Genomic DNA, 24,738 nt, shown 5'->3' with positions numbered 1-24,738 from the left:
AACTCAACATTAAAAAAAACTAAGGTCATGGCATCTGGCCCCATCACTTCCTGGCATATAGAAGGAGAAGAAATGGAAGCAGTGCCAGATTTGATTTTCTTGGGCTCCAAGATCACCGCAGACGGTGACTGTAGCCACGAAATTAAAAGACGCTTGCTCCTTGGGAGGAAAGCTATGGCAAAGCTAGACAGCACAGTAAGAAGCAGAGACATCACCTTGCTGACAAAGGTTCATATAGTCAAAGCTATGGTTTTCCCAGTAGCAACGTATGGCTGTGAGAGCTAGACTATAAGGAAGGCTGAGTGCCGAAGAATCGATGTTTTCGAACTGTGGTGCTGGAGAAGACTCTTACGAGTCCCCTGGACTGCAAGGAGGTCAAATCAGTCCATCCTAAAGGAAATCAACCCTGAGTGCTCATTGGAATGACAGATACTGAAGCTGAAGCTCAAATATTTTGGCCACCTAATGCAAAGAGAAAACTCCCTGGAAAAGACGCTGATGCTGGGAAAGATTGAAGGCAAAAGGAGAAGGGGACGGCAGAGGATGAAATGGCTAGATAGCATCACCGATGCAATGAATATGGACTTGAGCACACTCCGGGAGAGAGTGGAAGACAGGAAGGCCTGGAGTGCTATGGTCCATGGGGTCACGAAGAGTCGGACACGACTGAATGACTGAACTACAAAAGGAACACCTCAGAGCAGGGCATATGTGGTTCAGATCTAGTGAAGTAGAAAGCTGTTTCAGGATACCATAGTCCTATTGCTTCAGTCCTAATGAGAAAACCAAAATCAGAATTTTGTATTACACAAAGTGATGTGGAGATTCAAGTATTTGATTCTGCTTCTAACACTTCCTTGAAGGCGAAATAACCTTCATTGATGGATTTCTTAAATTAGACTCTGAACACATAGGGCAGTATCCAATGCTGCCTGGGTGCCAGCAGGACCAAATGCTAGTTCAACAGGAAGCTAACAGTTCCTAAAGCAACTGGAAATGAGTGATAACGCTAGTTTCCGGAATAGAGCAGGTCAGCGAAGCTCACAGAAGTGAGCTTCACTGACCTGACCTGTTCTGGAAACAAGCATTTTGGCTTGTTTCTGGGGCTGCTGTAGGAAGCGCTAACTTCCTGTTGCACTGGTGGTTGGTCCCATACTGCCCATAAAGTTCATACTCAATATTTTTAAAAATACAACTTTATGTAACACTGATTTAGAAAATTATCTTTATCCTCTGAGAAGCAATTTTTGGTACAAAAATCCATAGAAGATGCCTAGCAAGCTTATTAAATTAAGTGTTTAAAATACCTTGATGGTAACAATGAAAGGAAAAATGAAAGAAAATGAAAGAAAAATCTACAAAAGCTTTACAGCCAACTTGTGCAAAAGGATCAACTTCACAGCTCAGTGACTTCAGGAGAAAAAAAATGAATATAGTATGTAGAATAAATGTGCAGCATAACACACTGGGAAAAACTGTGCAGACTTTGAAGTCTATGAAATGCTACCATGATAATTAAAACTCTGCACAAACCTTCTAACCTTCTGTGCGCTATGGGAGTGGAAGTCTCTGTGTCTTCCTGCACAATCACCTCCCCTTCTTCTCAAAGAGTTTTAAATAAATAATAAAAAACCTAGTAAAATAATTACACAGTAAACTTGTAGCAAAGAAGTATTGCCCGTGGGCCATATCTGACAAAGATTCGGTTCATATAATGACCCACACTCAAGAGTTGAGTATGAGTTGAGTGTCGGTTGTTGTTGACCTGTGGGTTGTTGTTGTTGAACTGCAGGTTATCATGTTGTCTGAACCCAGCTGCAATAACAAGCTATGGTTTGTTAACCATGAACAACCGGCAGTTAACAACTCAACAACAAACCATGGGTTCTTAAGGACTGTATCCAATTAGCACTTTCCACTAATAGAACAGCTTCTGTCAACAGAACAGGGTGGGAGGCAATTCCCCCTACCCCTGCAGCTCCCAACTGGGGGAGCATGGGGGCTGCAGGAGGAGGAGGGAAGGGAAAACTCTCTCACGTGAGTGCTCACGCAAGATTGGGATCTTGCCCATAGCTACCTAAGGATTTTTTTGTTCAGTGTGGAAGTACCTGTTAGAATCCTGAAACCTGCTTTTTATTGCTTTTTAAAAAGCAATTTGTAGGGAGTCAGCCAGGAGAGAACTGGGACCCTTCTGGCCTGTATGCTACTGCCCCTTGGGGTTGAGCTACTGAAGGCTGCAGAAGAAAAGATGAAAGAGGCAGTTATTCTCCTCTGGTGTTCCAGCATGGCTCCCGTCTCCACACTAGCCAATTGACTGGTTCCTCATGGGTTGGCCATACATAAAGAAGAAAAGACTCAGCAAAAAACCCAGGGTTTTCCGGGGGAGGATTCCTCGCAAAGATCTTTTTGGTTTCTCCCCCCCAAAACTGAAAAACTGAACAAGACATGAGGAAAAATATTTTAAAATACTCTCTCTAAGATTTCCAGCATAGTTATTTCTTCCATCCTTTACTAAAATGATTGTTCAAATGTATCTTTTACTGATAGGGATGCTCCAAGTCATGCTCAGTTTCCCAAAATGTGACAAGAGTCACCATATCATTATATGTGAAGAAAATGTTCATTCCTTTGTTCAATACAGTCCTGTGTTTCTGGGCTTGTTCTGCTTTGATGCTGCAGCAGTCAATGAACAAAGTTCTAAAACCCACATGTGAGACAAACACTGTAGGTTATCCCACTACTGATATCACATATGACAGAACAATATGTGGGTAATCTCACCTATGCTTTAAACCCCCTCCCCCCACAAAACTTTGGGGCTATGGAACCACCAGAGTTTTTAATAAAGCTCCCAATTAGACCTCAGCATTAGGGAATGCTGCCTCAGGTATAAAACCTTTAACTGCTCTCACCAAAATAAACCCTCTATACTTCAATTGTAGGTGCTAAATAAAACTCAGTAGCTTGGGCTCTATGGTGTAGGTACAGGATTGACACCACCGCAAGAAATAACCTTTCAAAATTAACAAAATTAACATGACTATTAAGGGGAATTGTTTACAAAAAGGGATAAAATGCCACTCTTCAAATAATAAGTTGAGATTGCTTAATGTTCCTTAAATTAACCATGCTTTGTTACCACTCCTAAGAGGTAAGAGTCTTCCCCAGCTAAATAAGCTCTCAACAGCTTTTCCTTTAGACAAGACTTCACTAAACTCCATCCCAACCAATTCCTCACAAACAGGAACAGATGCTGTATGCCAGTAACCCTCTTCTTCCAGCTCTTCCCACTTCTTCTGGCTTCTAGGATGATTCAAATGTTTCAGGGACTTCTTGCTGAAGTTCTCTCTAATCAGACATAAAATAGGAACCAAAATGTATTATGTATAACTTGGTTTGCTCATACAATTATCATGTTTGCTATATTAAATTTAAAAGTATGGCTTCTTCAGACAAAAATTTCAGATTTACTAACCTGAGTTTACTTTTAAATGTTTTTAATTTTAATGATAATTTTATAACCAAGTTATACATAATACATTTTAGGTTCCTAAGATAGCCAGGTGAATTTAGATCTATAAAGAGTGCTAAAAACACAAATACAGCATATTTTTAAAATTTTCTGAAATTTACTTTTTCCCCATGGCTTCAAGATTTCTGGAATTTTACATATTTAGCCATACATGCTTCTAGGTCTGGCCTTGGGTCTTTGCCCCATCGTCCCCCAGTCTGACAGATTCTCAACTTGCCTTTCTACTACTTTTCTACATCTCATTCTCCTTCAGCTGGATTTCTTAGCTCAGACAGCATGAAACTATTCTGCCTCTGGATTGACCCTTCCGTGGGCAGGAAGAACACAAATAGCTGTATACTGCTTTTTAAAAAAGCAAGTAAAAACATGTATTGCTATTAAGGAATGATTTGTTCACATTGTATACAATCAGTGTTCACCTCTTTGGTGCTGTCATTATTTTCCACAAAAGCCACATTAAACAATTATAGTTCTGGTAATTAACCAGTAAGTGTAATGTACAGTTTTCCTACCCCAATCTATTAACAGCTGCTCAAAAAATGTAGTAATTAATGGTTTCATTTATTTTTGGCAAACCTGCAACGCGACAAATAATTTTCTATCTACTGCAAATTAGGACTGCTTCCCAAACAACAGATGACGTGGTGGGAAAAGGGAGCAGGCATAACACTTGCACATCTTTGCCTCTTTAGAAGATCAAATAAAGAGCAGCTGTAATTGTATTTGTCACATCTGTGTAACAAAATATAGTCATCTGTATCATCAGAAGAAAATGAACAAGCTCTGTCCAGACAGAAAGAGATTTCCCACCAACCTGATGGGAAAAGGATTGCTACAGGCATAATGGAAGTTTTTGTTCTTCGCTCTCCCACTGGTATCTCTCCACTTCCCCCAATTTTTAATTACCTGTAGTTATTAGTTACTGTTAACACCAAAATGAAAGATAATCACATAAATATACAAGTATAATTTAGTCCAGATATAATCAAAATAGTCCTGAGATCAACTAGGCTAAATGTCTTAAAAGAAAACGAGAAAGTAAAAAAACAACAACCCTGTTATGGATTACAAATTTAAATTAATCCTTCATTTTCCTTCAATACCCAGACAATCTGCCCCTTTCAGCAGTTTTCAGATCCTCCAGAGAGCAATATTTTGGAAAAATCAGCTGTATTGTTTGGTAATGGATTCACTAGCCATGAAATCCATGTCTTAATTTTCTGTCAGCCCCTTGATTCGCACTGCAACTCTCACTTCTAATACTGTGAACAACAAAAACAAAGGGGGGGAATTGCACTTGGGATGCTTATAAAAAATGTGATAAGCAGAGGAATTGGTTTTCAATTTGGGAGAGGGCAAGTGCTCATTTTAAACCAGATGTTTAGAGGACATGTATCCCAGTTGTGAAAATCGTATCAACACAACAATAAATGGAATCTAAGCAGTATAGTTCACGCACACGCGCGTGTGTATTACATACATACACACACGCACACAACAGAGAAGTGTTCTTATTCAATGCATCAAATATCCAGTGTGTATTTTATTTTACATCCACTATTCTGCCTGTTCCAGTCATGAGATTCCTAAGACAACTATATTGTTGTTATAGTTATAGTTGGGCAAAGATATCACTGTTATTCAGTGATATCTGTGCCCAACTGACTTACATTTTTGGATCCTTCTGAGAGAGAGGCAGCAACAGTGACCATTTTGATCAGCCCCTAGTAAGACGAGTCCTGATTAGTCAGACACAGAGACTCTCTCTCTCTGTTGCTGTATCTATAGCAGCATTTCAGCTACTACTAAAATATTGGCTTGGAATCTAAATGTCACTTAAAATGTAAACTGCATTGCATATTAAGCTCACCTGCTTGCTGTTTTCACTGAAATGTTTTTCTTGTGTCCTCTCTCTGATCGGTTGTCCCGCAGGAGTTGAAGCTACACAAAACATTCAGAAATTATATAAAAACTAAGCCAATACCTGCATTATAATAAATAAGTACTTCTAAGCTTTTTGTACTACATTTCTTTAAAGGGCTTGACAGTCCTGAATTAATTTATCCATAATGAGTCTGCTGAGTTGGCAATACAGTAAAACCTCTACTTGACTTCAGATCCGTCCTTATTTTCCTATGATTCTGTTCTCATATGCTTCCCTCTACAGATAAATCCCTGTACTGTAGTAAGATTTCAGCTGTGTGCAGATGCAATGGTAAGCCAGAATTCCGGAGAATCCTGGCTTACTGTGAATGAGCTGCATGTTGGTACATGCAGCCTGCTTGCCCCTGCTTGGCTACTCCCACCAGCAGGAGGGGCTAAACTAACAAGGAATTAAAAGATTACCATGTTGTCTGAATTGGGGCTTCTGGTGTGTTGTGTCTCTCACAAGCTAGAATTGCAAACAAGGGTTTTTTCTTGTTTTACAGGTCCTGGCCTGTTTGGGATGAAAAAACCGGGAGTCTGGGTTTGGACTGACATGCTAAGCTATTAATTCCTGGTTAGTTTAGTGTAGGGGTAGGCAACCTGCTGCCCTCCAGGTGTTTTGGACTACAACTCCCAACACCTCTGACCATTGACCATGTTGGCTGGGGCTGATGGGAATCACAGTCCAAAACATCTGGAAGGCACCAGGGGCAGTATCTAACTGTGTCATCTCATTAGCGCAAATGATGTTGCACTAGTGGAAACTAGGTTCTGAACTATGCGCAGGAGAAGAATTCAACTAAAGTTACTTTTGTGTAAGGGGCTGTGCATTATACTTATGCAACCTATTGTGCGTAACTCTTGCGCAACCCGTGGCACAACTGCTTGAGCAACCAGTTGGGCAACTGCTTGCACAATGGAGGGATTCAGTGGAACTCCGTTAGCACTATTTGAGTTTGCGGAAAGACAGCCCCAGGTTGCCTACCCCTGGTTTAGCGTCTTCCAGTGGCAGGAAGAGAGCAAACAGGCTATGTGCACCAATACGCAGCTTGCTCACAGTAAGCCAGAATGCTCTGGAAGTTTTGTTTACTGTTGTTTAGTTTTAAAAATATAAAGCAGAAACATTCTAATGTTACAATCGTTCTGAATTTTAAATAAGCAGTAGTAGAGCTCTGTAGTTAGAAGAACTGATTTTAGAGGCTCAGATTAAAATTCCACCTCACTCTCTATGATTACCATTTTACAAACAGTCTGAGAAATGGGACTAATACTGGTCTATCTGACAAAGTTGTTTTAAGAATGAGTGTTACATATACTAAAATTGTACATTATTATTAATAATAGATAAAACTAACATATCAAATTGGTTATTATTTTATTTTCATTCATTTATTAAAACATTTTAAACTGCCTGTCATCCATAAGGATACCATGGTAGTGTAAAAAATGATTAAAATAATACAATACAATAAAAACACATAATCATAGCTAAAACAGAGAAAGCAGCAAATACAACAGAATGGACAAAAACCAATCAATTAAAATGCCTGGTTAGAAAGGTTTTGAGTTGCTGCCAAAATAATTGCAGTGTTTTGCACCTTCATGGGGAGGGTATTCTATAATTGGGGCACACAACCGCAAAAGTTCTCTCTCTTACTGTTACATAATGTGTCAGAAGAACTTGGAGAAAAGCCTCCCCAGATGATCTTAAGTTGTTGACATACCTATGCCACTGTTTTACCATATTTCTGGACTGTGATATTCAGCTAGATATTGGTAGTGAACTATTAGTCACCTGAATTTAAAAGGTTTAAATGTTTCATATGAGAACAATAAAAATTATTCTCCTCTCCCTCTCATTCAGATATTGAGTAGAGAATCTGAAAAATAGCATAAAAACTTCAGAACTAAGAGCACAATCCTAACCCCCTGATGCTGAAAGCTGGAGGGGTTTAAGATGGCACGTTGGTGCCCTTCCACTGGCCTCTGCCAGTGAAGAGGAGTAGTGGTGGGTGGCTCTGCTGGGCAGAGGTTCTCATTGCACGTTGGCAGGCAGAAAGCTGGTGCCAGCAGTTCTCCCACTGGCAGGCAGAAAGCCCTGAAATGGGGTGTTCCATGGGTAAGGAGGAGCTGGCTTTGGATCTGCTGGATCTAGGGATGTCAGAGAAATCTGCAAGAGATCAAAATGACACCAGACTTCTATGAAACCACAGAGGACCGGCTTTTCAGAGTTGTATGGATTCTGCAGATTTGTGGACTGTTCTTTCAAGTTTCTGGAATTGTACGCAACTTTGGTCATACAAAACTATGGAAATTGTGTAAAAATACGGCAATATATACACCATTACAAAACACACACACACCATTTTACACATCTCTAATCTCTCTTCAGCTTCTGCAGTGTAGCAGTTTTCTGTGTGTGTGTGCACGCGCGAGTGTGCTCTGCTCAATGATTTTACACTGACTTAAAGAAAGTATGCAAATTGTTACATACCAGAGAAAGTTGACAGATTTTTTGGCATACTTTTCTGGAAGGGAGGGGGGACTGGAGAGCAGAGCAGACGATGCTTTACAATCCACAGAACACAAATGGAGCAGATTATACAAGACCCTTACATCCCTAGCTGGATCCAGTTCTGTTCTGGGCACGTTAGCTATGTCAGTCCTGGAGCTGGTGTGGTTAACTGTCCCCCCCCCCCCCATTGGTATCAATGGGGGGAAATGGTAAAAACACAGACTCACCCTCTTGTTTGAAGACTCATGTTCAACCAAAATAAAACAATGTTCTGCAACATTAAAGATTTCTCCAAGACTAAACCCCATGATTAATTATTAAAAATCTGTGTTTTTAAAAGGCTAAGATTTGTAAATCATAAGCACAGAAACACACAGCTACAAAATTAGCTCTATATACCCACTAACAGGAAAACAAATCTCAAAAAAGTAAGATTAGTACTTTAATTTAAATAAAGTTGAATAGAATTTAGTTGCCAAATAAGGCAGGCAAACTGTTGCACCAGTACTTAAGGGAAGTTTTTATTGATGGTTTTTAAAAGAAAGAAATGGGATTTCAGATTGCAACTTCAGTCACAAGAAAATGATGCCAGACCCTTAAAACCCCCCAAGGGGCTTGAAACATAAATCTCATATTCAAGGACTCCCCAAATCTAGTATCAACACAGATACCAAAGAACATGAATGTGTGTGCACCTGCAGGCTCACACCTAGGTCAAAAGGAGCCTCAGGTGAGGTGTCTAGAGTGCCCACACCATCTATTCAGCTTCTGAACATGTTATTTTTTAAAATTGTATTTGCGTTCTAATTTATGACTCTGAAGCACGACTTGAATGCATTATTTATCCCCATCTAGGATGATGTAAATTTTCCAGCAAAACAAAGAAAATAACCCTTAACGTTAATTCAGCACTGGTGATGCAGTTCAGTGTTGCCAGCTTTAGAAATGAAGACCAACTATTTATAGATAGTATTTGTTTCAGTATTGAGTTGATAGTAGACAGCCCATGTCAGTAAGACAGAAGCCTGGTGTCCCAGGCATCAAACTCCAGCCTTGTGCACCAGTACTGTGAAGAAAGCCCAGTATCATTTATATAAAAATGCTTGCCTGAGGGTTTACTTTTGTTTATATCCCTGTGTTATATCTCCAGTAATCTAGCTGACTGAATGCATCTATACTTACAAATCCAAAAGAAAAAAGACCAATCAAGTTATTATATAACATAGATTCCTTTATCAATTATCTTGTAGCTTTAGTTTATTAACTGTAAACAGCCTTGCAATTTACGACTTCTCTGCTCACCTGGGGGAAACAGCAAGCACAAAGCATGCTGAAGCTAAGCAGGTCTTGGTATGGTCAGTGCCTGGATGGGAGACCACCTGCAAACTCTATGTATGCAGCTTGGAGCTTCATGGAGGAAAAGCGGGATATAAATGCAGTAAATAAATACTAAATAATTATCCCTGCTTTAAACACTCCGAAGTGGCACTCTGAACCTCACTCATCTGGGGTACTTTTGCACTTTTTCATCAACAGACAAGTACTCAGAAGCAAAATGAGGAATAACTTGACATACAGTTGCATTTGTTGGGGAATGATTAGTTACGGTGCACAGGAAGCTGAGTTTCTCCCTCTTCTGTGATCAAAAGGTAGAAGCCTTCAGATGTTAGAATACAGGAAAAGCCCTGCTGGATCAGACCAAAAGGCTATCTAGTCTGGGATCCTGTATCTCACAGTGACCAATAAGATCCCAATGGGAAACTCAGAGTTAGGACACGGGACCAACAGCTGTCTCCCACTGTCAAGAATGGATTGCCTTTTCCCTTCGCAATTAACATAACAGACCCAGCTTCAGGCTAATACGACTTTATTTTGCTAGAGACTAGGGATGTATGAAAGTTCCGCCACGGATCTCGAGGAGGCCGAATGCCAGCGCATTCGCCCCCTCGAAATCGGTGGCGGAACGGCCCCCCCGTGCCCCCCCCCCAGGATGGGACTTACCTGGGGAGGATCTTACTGGTGGCGGTGGCTCTGGCGGTGGCTCGGCGGCGGCAGCTGCGGTGGCTGGTCTTTCAACCGGCTGCCGCCACCGCCATTTCCAAGTTAAAAAAAAAAAGTGATAGGCTACGTAAACATTTACGTAGCCTATCACGGCTAAATTTTAAAAAACACCGTGATAGGCTATGTAAATGTTTACGTAGCCTATCACAGCTGATTAAAAACAACAACAACGCGTGTATGCAAATGGCGGCGCCCATGGGTGCCGCCATTTGCGTTCCTTATTTTGGCACGTCTAGTCTACGTAAACATTTACGTAAACTACGGTGAAAATAAGGGGAATGCAAATAGCGTAGCATCTATGCTATTTGCGTTCCCCTTATTTTCGCCGTAGTCTACGTAAATGTTTACGTAGACTAGATGTGCCAAAATAAGGAACACAAATGGCGGCGCTCAGGGGCGCCGCCATTTGCGTACGCGCGTTTTTTTAAAAAAAATCAGCTGTGATAGGCTACGTAAACATTTATGTAGCCTATCACGGCTGACTGCAGGGACGCAAATGGCGGCGGCTATGGCCGCCGCCATTTGCGTCCCTGCTAGCCAGCGGCCGGATGTCCGCTGTCCGGCCGCTGGCTGGATGTCTGATGTCCGGCCGCTGGCGGAGCCGGCTGGTAGCTCCGCAGAATTACTGCGGAGTGGAGCGGGCTGGCAAGGATTCGGGGAGGGGGGGACGGAGCGCCTCCCCCCCAGCATCAGCATAATCCGCGAACAAGTAAGTGACTTTCGTACATCCCTTCTAGAGACTAGTCTCTCTACAAATGCAGATTCAAGGAAACTCTTAGACTGCCCCAGGCCCTAACAACTAATCAACAATCTCTAAGCACAGGAGACGAACTAGGGGATAGAGAAGTTGCTGGCAGTTTGGGTATGAACCCCATGGCCCAGCTAACTCCACAGTGATGCCCCTCCCTTAGGGTGGCTCCTTCCTGCGTTGGCTTCTAAGAGTGGCTATCCGGGTGAAGCCCTTTTCCTGCTTAGCTTTGTGACATGCCCTAGCATCTCTCAAGTCACGCCCCTCTTCCTCCTCCTTGGAAACTTGAATTCCCACAGTGGAAGGAGGGGACAAAGACTCAGCCTGTGTCATCTGTTTGTCAAGGCCATAGGAGGACACCCTCCCAGCATCTAGGTGCTCTAGGGAGGGTCCCTCGCCATGCCTTGATCTAGCAGTTCTAACTCTGAATCAAAAATCAGAGCTGTCAGACATCTGAAAAAGCTGAGACTCATCCCTGACACCTGCTGTTGAAAACCCTATTCTTCGTGAATTTATCTAATCCCCTTTTAAAGCCATCTAAGTTGGTAGCCACCACTATATCCTGTGGAAGCAAAGTTCATAGTTTAACTGTGTGCTCTGTGAAGAAACATTTCCTTTTATCTGGTCTGAATCTCCCAACATTTACCTTTATTGGACGACCCTGGGTTCTAGAAATGTGAGAGAGGAATTAAAACTCCTCTCCACCTACCTTCTCCACACCATGCATCATTCTGTACACCTCTATCATATCCCCCGCTTTCTCAGCTTTTCTAAACTAAATAGCTCTAAACGTTGTAACCTTTCCTCATAGGGGAGTTGCTTGAGTCCCCTGAACATTTGGTTAACCTTTTCTGCACTTTTTCCAGCTCTATAATATCCAGAAGTGTACAGAGTATTCCAAGTGTGGTCACACCATAGGTTTATATAAAGGCATTATGATATTGGTAGTTTTATTTTTAATCTCTTTCCTAATTATCGCTAACATGGAATTCACCATTTTCCTAGCTGTTGCACACTGGGTCTACATTTTCATTGAGCTATCGATCATGATCCCAAGACCCCTTTCCTGTTCAGTGATTGCCAGCTCAGCCCCCATGAGAAGTCAGGACTTTTTGCCCCAATGTGTATCACTACACTTACTTACATTGAACCACACTTGCCATTTTGTTGCTCATTCATCCCGTTTGGAGAGCCTTTGGGATCTCTTTAGAATCCAGGTTAACAGAAGGAGCAGAAGCACTATAATCAAGTCTCACTATAGCAGCAATGGAGAAGAAGGATGCTGGAAGGTAGCACCAGCTGCAGGTAGGTGACCAATTCTAAAACATTATTCGCAAAGCTGGAATAATGTTATCTATAGTTTTAGTTTTCCGGTTGCTTCTGAGAGACATTTTGTTAATAAATTTAAATTCACAGTCATGGCAGAATAAACAGTTTGCAATATTTATGAAAAACACTTTACAACTTCTATTCTGAGTCCCAGCTATGGCCCACTGCCATCAGGAAACATTCCTCTATCACCACATACTCCTGCCTCTGCTTTCCCTATATATTCTGTTTCAATAGCTTCATTCATTACCAATTTGAGTTATAGTCTTGAAAACTCTTTATGGTGACTTGGTAATACATGTGTTTGTCATACATCTAAGATAATAGGAACATTTAAAATGAAACAAACTATTCTAGATGATCCTTTATACCGTCTTCCTGAATATTCATATTTTCATGACCAAGTCTTTAAATTTCCATTTCTGCTTTTCTCAAAAGAGTGATTAATAATTCAGAGAGTCAGTTTAACAAAATAAAGACAACTTGAAATGGATTCAGCCCAATCCCAGAGATTTTAGCCCCCTTCACAATTTATTCCTCCATGTGTTCAAAGAACGCATAGAGGGGGAGCAGGGCTGCTGCACCCCAATATCTCCCTCCCCATCTGGCTCCACACTTGACCATTGTGTGTTGAGTGGAGAGGTCCAAAGGAGAAATCCTAACATGTTTGGCTCACAATGTACTTACAATTGGGTCACCAATTAGGAGCCCTGCAATCGTGCAGGGCTCCTAATTGTGGAGAGTTCAGTCAATGTGTAATGGTCAGGGGTGGCACCAGTGGGGATAGAGATTGCATGGAGAGCTTTGCTCCCTCTCCATATGTTCTTTGAACACATGGAGGATTAATGTCTAAGAATGTTTATGTGGAACACACATGGGAGCTTTGATATGCACCCATCCTCTTGCCTATATGACTCTCCTCATTTACTGTATATCCTTGGAGTGAATGTGGATTCTGATGATTGCTGGGACTGCACTGCCAAGCAGCTTTTGGACTGGGCTAGATGCTGCTAAATATTTTCACTAGTTTTCAGTAAAAACCAGGAGACATTTCACTCCTCATTTCACAAACTGGTGCCCTGTTGCTCCAGACAAGTGATAGTTAAATTCTTTCAAATATATGAAATAAACTGTTCTTGATCAAAGTGGTTCTTACCTGGCTATGTTCCTTCCTAGCCCCAGGGCTAAACCAATGGCTATGGGAGGAAAAAAAAAAGGTTTAGTAACATAGCTAGCTGAAGCACGAGCTGTCATATGACCAGCCTGTGCGTGCTCTTGGGTATTTTATTGTCCACCAGAAAAATGTAGCCTTTGGCTATGATTTATTTAAATAGGATATTTTACAGAACTCTCAAGGTCTGTAGCAGTTTTCACAGGAATGTATCTCACTCCACACATTTCTACTGCTTAGGCAAGTGAATATATATTTAAATCAATTTGAAAGAGTTTCATGCCAGAGATTCTGCAATTCTTTATATATTACACCGTTTTCATAATATTTTCACTGTGCTTGTGCTACTAAAATTTAATGTTCTGATTACTGCATAATGGAAACTTTAAAAAGTGTTGATGGCTAACAGGGACATGTTTATTCATAATTAGAGTTTGAGTTTAAGGCCCATTCTCTGTTGCATATACACATATACAGATATGTGCAGTTTACAGTGCAATGCTATGACTGTTCACTCAGAGCAAAGACCACTGTGTTCAAGGATGTTTACTCTCAGGTAAGTGTGCACAGGATTACAGCCTTAGTGTCTCTAAAATGCAATCTGGTATGATTTATTTATTATTTTTATTAATGTTAGTTAAAGTCCAAAGAACTAACATAACAGCACTAACATAACAGCAGTTCATAACTATAATTTTGTTCCTTTTAGTCAGTCCATGGGGTGATTTGGATTGGCTCTTATTGCTCACTAGGCTCGGGGTCGTGATGCTTCAGGAGGCCTTAAAAACTAACTCTAAAACACACTGAAAGTGGAGGTATCAACAGGCAACAGAGGCAATCATAGCTTTAGGAAGAGGAAGGAGAAGCAAGAGGCATTAACCCCATATCAGTATTACTGCTTAGGCTCTCTAACCCACTAGAGGCATTCAGTGATCTTGTTTGCATGTCACACTAAGCCACAGTTGGTTGTTATCAATGTTCTGTATATTTTAAATTGTTTTATTGTGTGCTGTTTGGTTTTAATTTTTGTGAACCGCCCAGAGAGCTTCGGCTATTGGGCGGTATAGAAATGAAATGAAATAAATAAATATCACAGGTGACTTGAGGGTGGCTTAACGTGCTGTCTGAACCCAGAGAGGTTTTTCTGTGATGGTTGTTTTTGCAAACAAGCCACTTTGAAAACCCATGGCATGTAGTGGGGTTGTTTAGGGTGGTTTGTTCTCAGGGTGGCATGTTGTGACTTCTGAACCTGGCAGAGTGAGTTTATCATTGGTTTTTGGGAACGGCTAGAGAGCTGCCCAGCAAGAGTGGCAAAAACTCTTGCCACTCCTCACGATCTTGCTAGTGCCACCACCATTCTCCCTCATCTGTTCTCAGCACCTTCTGGCTCAGGATGGATTTTAAATCTGCCCCCCCCCCCCCCCGAATAGAAATCTTGAAGAAGGGAGAACAAAAAGTGTTCCAAATATGTTCACAATTAAAAAAAAAAAAATCAGTCCTGCACAAATGTGCAGGAGTGAATGTCCCCTGTAAGGACTTTTGTGTAATTTCTCCCTCCATTTTACTGCTCTGCCTTAAATTTGCACAATTTTCCCTTCCGTTTGGCTGCTTTGCCATAAAAATTTGTGCATTTTAGTGATCTGCTTCACTTGTCTGCTATGACATTTGTATATCTTTACCCACTCAGTCCCTGTTCTACCTTGAAATTAGTATATGTGTAGTGGTCCTGCACACTCATCTGTAACCCTTATTGACAGCTACCAGTGGAGACCAGTGGAGGGAAGCGACAAGCACGAGAGGGAAGGAGTAGAGTCAAAAGTGGCTGGCGGCTGCAGGAGAGAAGGCGCTTTAGGTACGGGTGTTATTACTTCAGTAGAACGTGAAGCAGCATTTTTTTTAAAGAAAGTGTTCGCTAACAAGGGAAGCCCCAGACTGGAGGATGAAATTGACAAGGATGCTGATAAGAGGTGGATATTGGTATGCTTGACTTAATAGAGGACAGGTGGTCTTGCACCAGTGTGCAAGGCTTTGAAAACATTTTTTTTTAAAAAAACAACTGTGAATGCATTTCCACCTTCATAAGGGTGCAGAAACTTAAATCCCTTCGGCAATATGATGCAGGAGGGTGGAGGGGAGTTTCCCTCGTGAGCCAGGGAATTGACCCAGTGAGCCAACTGCAAAAAGGGTGCTGAAATAGGGAATGAGGATTTCTGCTGCAAAGCCCCTGCGATACATGCCAGTAGCAGCCTGGAGGACTGAGAGGGATTGAGGAAGAAACAAGTCACAGCAAGTCGCCAAGCAGGCAATCTCTGTCGGGAGTAACGGACAAGCCACCCACCCGCTGTGGCTTAGAGTGACACGTGAACTTGCCCATTAGCTTACAAATGTCAGGATGTCTGTGTTATCATCAATACTGCTTTGTGAATGGTCACTGTAACAATTCTACACATGTTTAAGCTTTCACATAATCATCGCACCTTGTACTTTTTGCATTTCATTTCCCTCTGACCTCACTATTTACAATTCCCCCCTCCCCACAACCATACCTGCCAACTTAGGATAATCATGCATAGAGATGTGGAGGCCTGGGAAAAAACCTGGAAAAATTCACGAAAAAATCTGTTTTCCAAGTTTTTTTCCCTTTAATTTTGTTTTAAATTCTTTAAAAAAAAAGCTTTGGATTATGAAATATTCTCTTTTAGAATTTAGGACAAGGTCTTCATATATTGTAACCCAGCCTACTCCCCCCAAATGATTTCTAAGAATGATGTAACAAGAAGACATTTATAGAAAGACTCAGAGATATAAAATGTCTTGAAATAATGAAGCCATGGGGAAAAAATGTTTTTTTAATCCTCTCTGTAAGATTCCAAGCATAGTTATTTCTTCCATTCTTTATTAAAAGTATTGATCTAATGTATATTTTACAGATAGACATTTGGGGATGCTCCAGGTCATGCTCAGTTTCCTAACATGTGAAGTAGAGTCACCGCATCATAATATGGAAGACAATGTGCATTCTCGACAGTTTGGGTTTTGTTCTACACAATTCAGTGTTTCTGAGCTTGTTTTAGTCAGATGCTATAGCAGTCAATTAATGTAGTTCTGAAATAAAAAACCCACATGCGAAAAAATACCCACTAGCCCTGTTTAGACATCATGCTAAGCCACGATGGTTAGGAGTTTTAAGCTAACCATGTTGGCTTAGCGTGTTGTCTAAACAGGCATCTGTCCCAGCCATGGTGGTTTATTAACCACGGACTAACCATGCTCACTAACCACTTGCTGCAAGATGGTTAGTGGGCTCTACCATGGCTTAGCATGAGGTCTGAACAGCCTCCGTGGTTAACTGACAGCTGCCATAGAGCTCTGCAGCAAGAGCAACCAAAGGAGTAGCTGCTCGTGCCCGAGCGGCTGATCTCTATGATCAAGATTTACCTAGTAGCAACTGACACGGCTGCTGTGAGCCTGCTGATATGCTGCCCCCAGCAACAGCCCACTGTACGCCAGCAGAGAAGCAAAATAGAGCTGCAGCTCGTGGCCACTTGTGCCCTGGCTTGCCGCCACTAAGGGCATGGCCAGATGCTGCCATGTGCAATGGCACCTGACAATGTGACTGCAGAGGCAGCTTAGAATCTGGCACTGTGCCTGCAGCAACAAAAAGTAATCAGAAGCAACAGAAGCTGATTCCTGATGGCCTCCTGTGTCTGTCTGTGCTGCAGGGGACACTTGAATGCGCTGTGCATCGAGGTGGCAGATTACAGTAGTGAGCAGCGATTACAGGCCTGAAGAATGGGAAAGACCCTGAATCCATGTTGCAGGACATGCCTGGGGGCAGCAGGCTGCTGAACTTCTGAGCACCAAAAAGGCCGGCAACACCAAGCACCAAAAAGGCCAGCAGCACCAAAAGGGCCAACAGTGCAAAGCCTGCTGGAATGCATGGCCGCCCATCCAGAGGACTGTGGGTCGCTGTGCTACGGAGGATGGTTAGAAAATGGGCAAGATGGATGGATGATATTCTGGAGGTGATGGATTCGACCTTGGGGGAGCTGGGGGTGGCGACGGCCGACAGGAAGCTCTGGTGTGGGCTGGTCCATGAAGTCACAAAGAGTCGGAAGCGACTGACCAAATAAACAACAAAAACCACACTGTGGAACATGGTTACCTGCCTGTGTGGCAGTAGCACTTGCAGTCGTTAGCGGTAACCACCACGCACCATGGTTAGCCTAACCACCCTTCCCCTATGTGCATCTAGACAGGCCCACTGTTATTTTATTGCACCACTGTCACCAGATGTGACGGAACAACATGTGGGTTATCCCACCTATGCTGCTCACAAAAAAAAAAAAAAATCAACTTTAAGGCTTGGGTGTATTGTACTCACTGTCACAGTTTTAATAAAGTACTCAATTAGACCTCACCACTAGGGAATGCTGCCTCAGCTATAAAACCTTTTAACTGCTGCCACTAGAATAAACCCTCTCTGTCTAAAAGAAACTTATTAGCCCATGGCGTAAGCATGGGATTGACATTGCCACTACATTCAAAATGAATGACAATAAGATTTTCATTAATGGAAATTATTTACAAAAGTGAATAAAATGTCACTCTTCAAATAATAGGTTGAGATTGCGTAAGGGTTCTGAAATTAAATATGGCTGCTTACTATTCCTAAAATTAGTCTTTCCCAGCCAAATAAAATCTTAATAACTTTTCCTTCAGATCAGAGTTCCCTAAGCTCCACCTCACAAACAGGAAAAGGTTTAGGAATTTCCCTAAACTTCCTTCCAAAGAGGAACAGATGCTGTACACCACTCTGTCTCTCTCTCCAGTTCTTCCTGGTTCTTTTGGTTTCTAGGATGATGCAAATGTTTCAGGGACCACTTGGTGAAGTTCCTTCTGGTCAGACATGAAAGAAGAACCTAAAATATGTTATGTATAAGTTGGTTTGCTAATAAAATTATCATGTTTGATATATTAAATTGAAAAGTATAGTTTATTCAGACAATAATTACAAATTTACTGAGTTTACTTTTTAAAGTGTTAAATATAATTATAATTTTATGAGCAAACCACGTTATACATAATATAACTTTAGGAACATAAAGGCTGCTTTATGTTCCTAAAGCAGCCTTCCCCAACCTGATACCCTCCAGTTGTTTTGGACTACAATGCCCAGCATTTTTTACTATTGGCCATGCTGCCTGAGGCTGATGGGAGCTGAAGTCCAAAATATCTGGAGGGCGTCACCAGGTTACTGAAGGTTGTCATAAAGCAACAGAGTGATTTATATCTGTCTTCTTCTTAAGGTGCCATCTCCTATCGGAGGTTAGCTATCATTACAGCTATTTTCATATCTGTAAAGTGCACTAAAAAACTAAATATTGCTTATTTTTCCATTTTTCCCAAAATGTCCATTAAAAAAAAACCCTGGGGAAAAAACGGGCTTTTCCCCATGGCTTCAAAATTTCCAGAAATTTTACATCTCTAACAATGCATCTGATGAAGTGGACTCTAGTCCATGAAAGCTTATGCCAAAATAAATGTATTAATCTTCAAGATGCCACAAGATTCTTTGTTAAATTTTGCAAAGCAGCTCATGCACACCTCTCTTCCCCCAGTATAACACACTGTATTTTAACCTATACTCAGTGCAAAAGCACAGAAATAAGTAAGCAGTTATGGGCAGACACAAGCAAGATAAGATCACTTGTTTCTTTTTCTTTTCGTCACGCTTCCGGTTTTATGATGGAGAATGTGAAATATGTTATGCACACAAAGAAATAGTACAGTGAGAGCCATTTGGGGGTTAATCCACAAATGTTTTTTCCAGACACCAGTATTGGGAAGGACTGCGCATGCTCTAAATACATGATTAGAATTCCAAATAGTCTTGATAGACTGGACAATTAGGGTAAGATTCAAGATGTAATTAAAATAGGGACAAATTTAAAGTAAGCAGAAGAAATAATGATAACCCTGACATTGCTACTTACTCATGGTGATGAGACTCCTGGGACAAATGTACGGCTTTCTTGTTACTGCATGAGCCTGGAGTAGTTATCTAAAAGAAGTATAAATAAGTTTTATAAGTTGCATAGATGAATTTAAGTATATGCAGTAATTACTGCGTGCAAAATATTTTTTACAAACACTGAAAACATTAATAAGATGGATACTATGAAGAAGTTGGTAGTCGTTCCCGTGTGTGTGTGTATGTGTGTGTGCCAGTAAAGCCATAATGAAAGCTCTTATTCTTGATGTAGATGCTAAACTCAAATCAATTAAGATGTTTATTTTGTATATTTATTTATTTATTTATTTATTTCATTTCATTCCTATACCGCCCAATAGCCGGAACTCTCTGGGTGGTTCACAAAAATTCTAAGCAACTTCTTCAGATATCCTGAATAGCCAATGAGCAATCCTCTCTTCATTTTTCCAAAGCTGCTCCTTTTCTAAATTCTTCTCTTACAGCTGTCTTCACAGGCAAATAAGTGCCCACCCCCAGGTCCATATGGATGTATTTTACAATCTGAAAGAGTTTTGAGTACTGTTGACAAAGTTACCAGGCAATAATCAAGAATGCACTGTTATGGAACTGGTAAGAAAGATTGGCAGGAAACAAAAATATGGCAGTAATGCAAATGGAAAATTTCAGGGTGCAGAAAGTTTCCTGAGGGTAGGCTCTTCTTACTACCATAGAGTTTGCCCAAGATTTTAGGGGACATGGTGGCGCAGTGGCTTAAAGACGCTGGAGTCTGCTGGCCAGAAATGGTCGACACTACAATGGTTCGAGCCCAGCTCCGCGTGATGGAAGTGAGCTCCTGTCATTTCATCCTTAGCTCCTGCCCACCTAGCAGTTCGAAAGCATACTATCTGCGAGTAAATAAATAGGTACCCCCATTTTGGTGGGGGAAAATGCTGGCAGCACTCTACGCGAGGAGCAGGAACCAGCGCTGGATCTGCCTGATCTGCGGAGGAGAGGTGGAGAAAAGCCCGGATGAGCCGACTTCCCTAAGAACGCTGCTGGCCAGCTGAAGCAAAGCTAGCTCGCCCTCTTGTGGTGCATCAGTGCAACAAAGACTAGCAACTACCGGCGCCAGAACATCTACCATGTAAAAACATTGTAGACTTCCTGGCAATGTGTGCCATATGCTAAATAAAATAAATAAATGCCCAAGATCCCCAGAGTGGATGAAGGACTGCAGCTGCGATACAACGAGTCCTAGAGATGCATTGCTCGATTCACAACCAGCAACTAATCTCCCAGAGTAACAATATTACTTTAAATGAAAGAAGGCCTAAAGACAAGCAACCATGTGAAAAACAAATTTTGTATCTCAGGTAATTAAAGAAACCATACAGCAGGGATTCCTAACGTAGTGCCATGACACCTGCAGGCACCTCCAAAGGTGCCTATGAAACTCTCTACTCCCTGCCCTCTTTGAAGCTTTATTTTTAATAAAAACCTTGGAAAAGTTAGGGCAGCAGGTTCTCCTTCCTATTCCTGAACCTGCTGTTGGTGAGCAGGCAGAGAAGGAAAGAGCTGCTTTCTGGCCCCACCCAATCTTCTTCCACCCACACAGACCATTCCCTTTTGCTCTCTCTCTCACCACCCCGAGTAACTAGCCTTACTATTTCTCTCCCCCAACCCCTTTCCTAGCTGTTCTCTCCCTTCCCTGTCCCTAGCCTTCTTTCTCTCCACCTCTAAGCCTCCAGGCTTGCTCTTTCTCTCCCCTCTGCCTTGCCATTTGCCCCTCCCTCCTAGGCTCTAATCTTGTTATTTCTCTCATCCCCCCACCTCTTTAGCTCATTTTTTTTTTTTACTAGCCAGGCCTCCATGGCAGCCATTTAGAGACTAGCCACATCCTCCATGGCTGCCATTTTGTGGTGGTGCCCACAGAACTTTCTCAAATTCCCAAATGTGCCTATGGGCCCAAAAAGGTTGGAGATCCCTGCTGTACAGAATTCGGAGATTCTAACAGGTTATGACTGTAAAACAGAGATGGCTACAAAGATTAAAGCCCATTAAAGGAAGTTTGAAAAAGGTGTTTATGGTGGTCCATCATGCTCACTGCAGCACTTCCAAGCATCATCACAAAAAGAGCAGCAGACCACATAAGTCATCACTCTTAAAGTGTTAAAGTGCACATACACAAGACAGAAGAGGAGGGGCAACATATGACCAGTATTAACACATGATGATTTGCAGACACTAGTGTACTTCTTATCCCATTAAAGAACTTTTACTATGTTTGGCCACAGTATGAAGAACTTCAACAGGAGGGCTTTAAACTGAATCCTATGTGGAAGAGAGATGTAAAGTTGGGGGTAACAATGGACGTAGGCTCATGCACTGCAACGGAGAGAACAGCTCTAATAGTGCCCAATTATAGTCTTCAGACACATGTAGGAAGAAAGCCAGACTATGAAGCACATGGTCTTCGATGTCTATATACTAATGCCCAGAGTATGGGAAACAAACAGAATGAACTTGAACTCTTAACACAAGAGGGAAATTATGACTTGATAGGTGTAACTGAAACTTGGTGGGATGACTCTCATGACCGGAATACAGCAACTGACGGATATAACTTGTTCAAAAAGAACAGGAGGAACAGAAAGGGAGGTGGGGTTGCACTATATGTGAAAAGTACATATCTCTGCACAGAAATACAGGAGGATGAGCTTGGTAGCCCCATCGAGAGCATCTGGATCAAAATAAATGGAGCAAAGAATAAAAGGAACCTGATGGTAGGAATCTACTACCGGCCACCCAATCAAGGAGAAGACGAGGATGAAACTTTTGAAAAGCAAATAGCCAATGTTTCAAGGAAGCATGATGTAGTAGTAAAGGGGGACTTCAATTTCCCCGATATTTGTTGGGAGACAAATTCTGCAAAACATGGCCCCTCCAGGAAATTCCTGACTTGTGTGGCGGATAACTTCCTCCTACAGAAAGTAGAGGAAGGAACTAGAGGATCGGCTATCCTTGACTTGATCCTAACCAACAGAGATGACTTAGTGGATAAAGTAGCAGTTACAGGAACTCTGGGGGAAAGTGGCCATGTTGTACTTGAGTTCTTGGTTCTAAGGGAAGCAAAAGCCGAGTGTAGTCAAACGCGTACCCTGGATTTTAGGAAAGCTGATTTTAATAACTCAGAACAATGATCAGTAAGGTCCCATGGCAAGCGACGCTAACGAGAAAAGGAGTCCAAGATGGGTAGGAGCTTTTAAAAAAGGAAATTCTCAAGGCACAATTACAAACAATTCCAACAAGAAGAAAAGGTGGGAGACAACAGAAGAAGCCAATGTGGCTTCACAAAAAGCTTAGAGATGACCTGAAAACAAAAAAGGACACATATAGGAAGTGGAAAGACCAAACAACAAAGGAAGAGTACAGGCAGGTAGCACAGAATTGCAGGGATGGCATCAGGAAAGCTAAAGCTGAGAACGAGCTGAGGTTAGCGAGGGACGCTAAAAACAACAAAAAGGCTTTCTTCAGCTATGTGCATAGTAAAAGGCAGAGGAAAGAAATGGTGTTTCAGCTATTAAATAAGGATGGCAAAACGATAGCAGATGACAAAGAAAAGGCAGAGGTGCTCAATTCCTACTTTGGCTCAGTCTTCTCCCAAAAGAGGGTCTATGACCCCCCTGGCAAAGGTGAAGTACAGGCTGAAGGGGCAGGATTGCAGCTTGAGATCGATAGGCATGTGGTCAAGGAACACCTAATTACTTTGAATGAGTTCAAATCTCCACGGCCAGATGAACTGCATCCTAGAGTAATAAAGGAACTGGCAGAAGAACTCTCAGAACCACTGTCTATTCTCTTTGAGAAATCATGGAGGACGGGGGAAGTGCCAGATGATTGGAGGAGGGCTAATGTGGTCCCTATCTTCAAAAAGGGTAAAAAAGAGGAACCTGGGAACTACAGACCAGTCAGTCTGACATCAATCCCTGGGAAAATTCTGGAGCAGATGAGAAAGCAAGCCATCTGTAAGCACCTTGAAAACAATGCCGTGATTACTCGAAGCCAACATGGATTTGTCAAGAACAAGTCCTGCCAGACGAATCTGATCTCATTTTTTGATCAAGTCACCTCCCTTGTGGACCATGGGAATGCTGTAGACATCATATACCTCGACTTCAGCAATGCTTTCGACGAAGTGCCCCATGATATCCTGATGAGCAAACTAGCTCAAAGTGGGCTAGATGAAACAACTCTCAGGTGGATCCACAGTTGGCTACAGAATCGGACTCAAAGAGTGCTTATCAATGGGACCTTCTCAAACTGGGGAGAGGTAACAAGTGGGGTACCACAGGGCTCAGTCCTGGGCTCAGTGCTCTTCAACATTTTTATTAATGACTTGGAGGAGGAGGTGCAGGAAATGCTGATCAAATTTGCAGATGACACAAAATTGGGCGGGATAGCTAATACCTTGGAAGACAGAAACAAAATTCAAAGTGATCTGGATAGACTGGAGCACTGGGCAGAAAACAAAAGAATGACATTTAATAGGGATAAATGCCAAGTTCTGCACCTAGGAAAAAGAAACCAAATGCAGTTACAAGATGGGGGATACTTGGCTCAACACTACAAGCGAGAAGGATCTTGGAATTGTTGTCGATCACAAGCTGAATATGAGCCAACAACGTGATGTGACTGCAAAAAAGGCCAATGCTCTTTTGGGCTGCATTAATAGAAGCATAGCTTCCAAATCCAGGGAAGTACTAGTCCCCCTCTACTCAGCACTGGTTAGGCCTCATCTGGAGTACTGTGTCCAGTTCTGGGCACCACACTTTAAGAAAGATGCAGACAAGCTGGAGAGGGGTCAGAGGAGGCAACAAAGATGATCAGTGGACTGAAAACAAAGCCCTTTGAAGAGAGACTGAAAGAACTGGACATGTTTAGCCTTGAGAAGAGAAGACTGAGGGGAGATATGATAGCGCTTTTCAAGTACTTGAAAGGTTGTCACAGAGAGGAAGGCCAGGATCTCTTCTCGATCATCCCAGAATGCAGGACACGGAATAATGGGCTCAAGTTACAGGAAGCCAGATTCCATCTGAATATCAGGAAAAACTTCCTGACTGTTAGAGCAATATGACAATGGAACCAATTACCTAGGGAGGTGGTGGGCTCTCCCACACTGGAGGTATTCAAGACGAGGCTGGACAGCCATCTGTCAGGGATGCTCTGACTTGGATTCCTGCATTGAGCAGGGGGTTGGACTTGGTGGCCTTGGAGACCCCTTTCAACCCTACTATTCTATGATTCTATGATTCTGTCTCATTTCTGCACCACAGACCATGGCCTGATTAGCACATAATGCTAAGCCAAGGGTAGGCAACTTTTTCAGACTCGTGGGCACATTTGTAATTTTTTTCCCCCAGAACTGTGGATGCATTTGTCATTTTGGCCTAGGAACATTTACTTTCAGGATTCCTACTTTCCT

General features: G+C 42.0%; 1 protein-coding gene across 3 annotated transcripts in view; it reads right to left on the bottom strand.

Annotated features, from left to right (window-relative positions):
- The window catches only part of GPATCH2 (G-patch domain containing 2), a 145,665-nt gene that overhangs the window by 35,524 nt on the left and 85,403 nt on the right, over nt 1-24,738 (bottom strand). For all 3 annotated transcript variants that reach the window (XM_084828785.1, XM_084828786.1, XM_084828787.1), the window contains 3 exons: nt 19,279-19,346; nt 13,268-13,307; nt 5,403-5,473 (listed from right to left, as the gene is read on the bottom strand). In XM_084828785.1, coding sequence (XP_084684911.1) covers nt 5,403-5,473; nt 13,268-13,307; nt 19,279-19,346 — 179 coding nt within the window. The remainder of the gene's footprint in view (nt 1-5,402; nt 5,474-13,267; nt 13,308-19,278; nt 19,347-24,738) is intronic.

This window comes from Heloderma suspectum, chromosome 1 (genome assembly GCF_057233095.1).
Source record: "Heloderma suspectum isolate Gila_16-S chromosome 1, 16-S_ref, whole genome shotgun sequence".
Taxonomy (NCBI): Eukaryota; Metazoa; Chordata; class Lepidosauria; order Squamata; family Helodermatidae; genus Heloderma; species Heloderma suspectum.
This window is presented reverse-complemented; position numbering and strand designations above follow the sequence as displayed.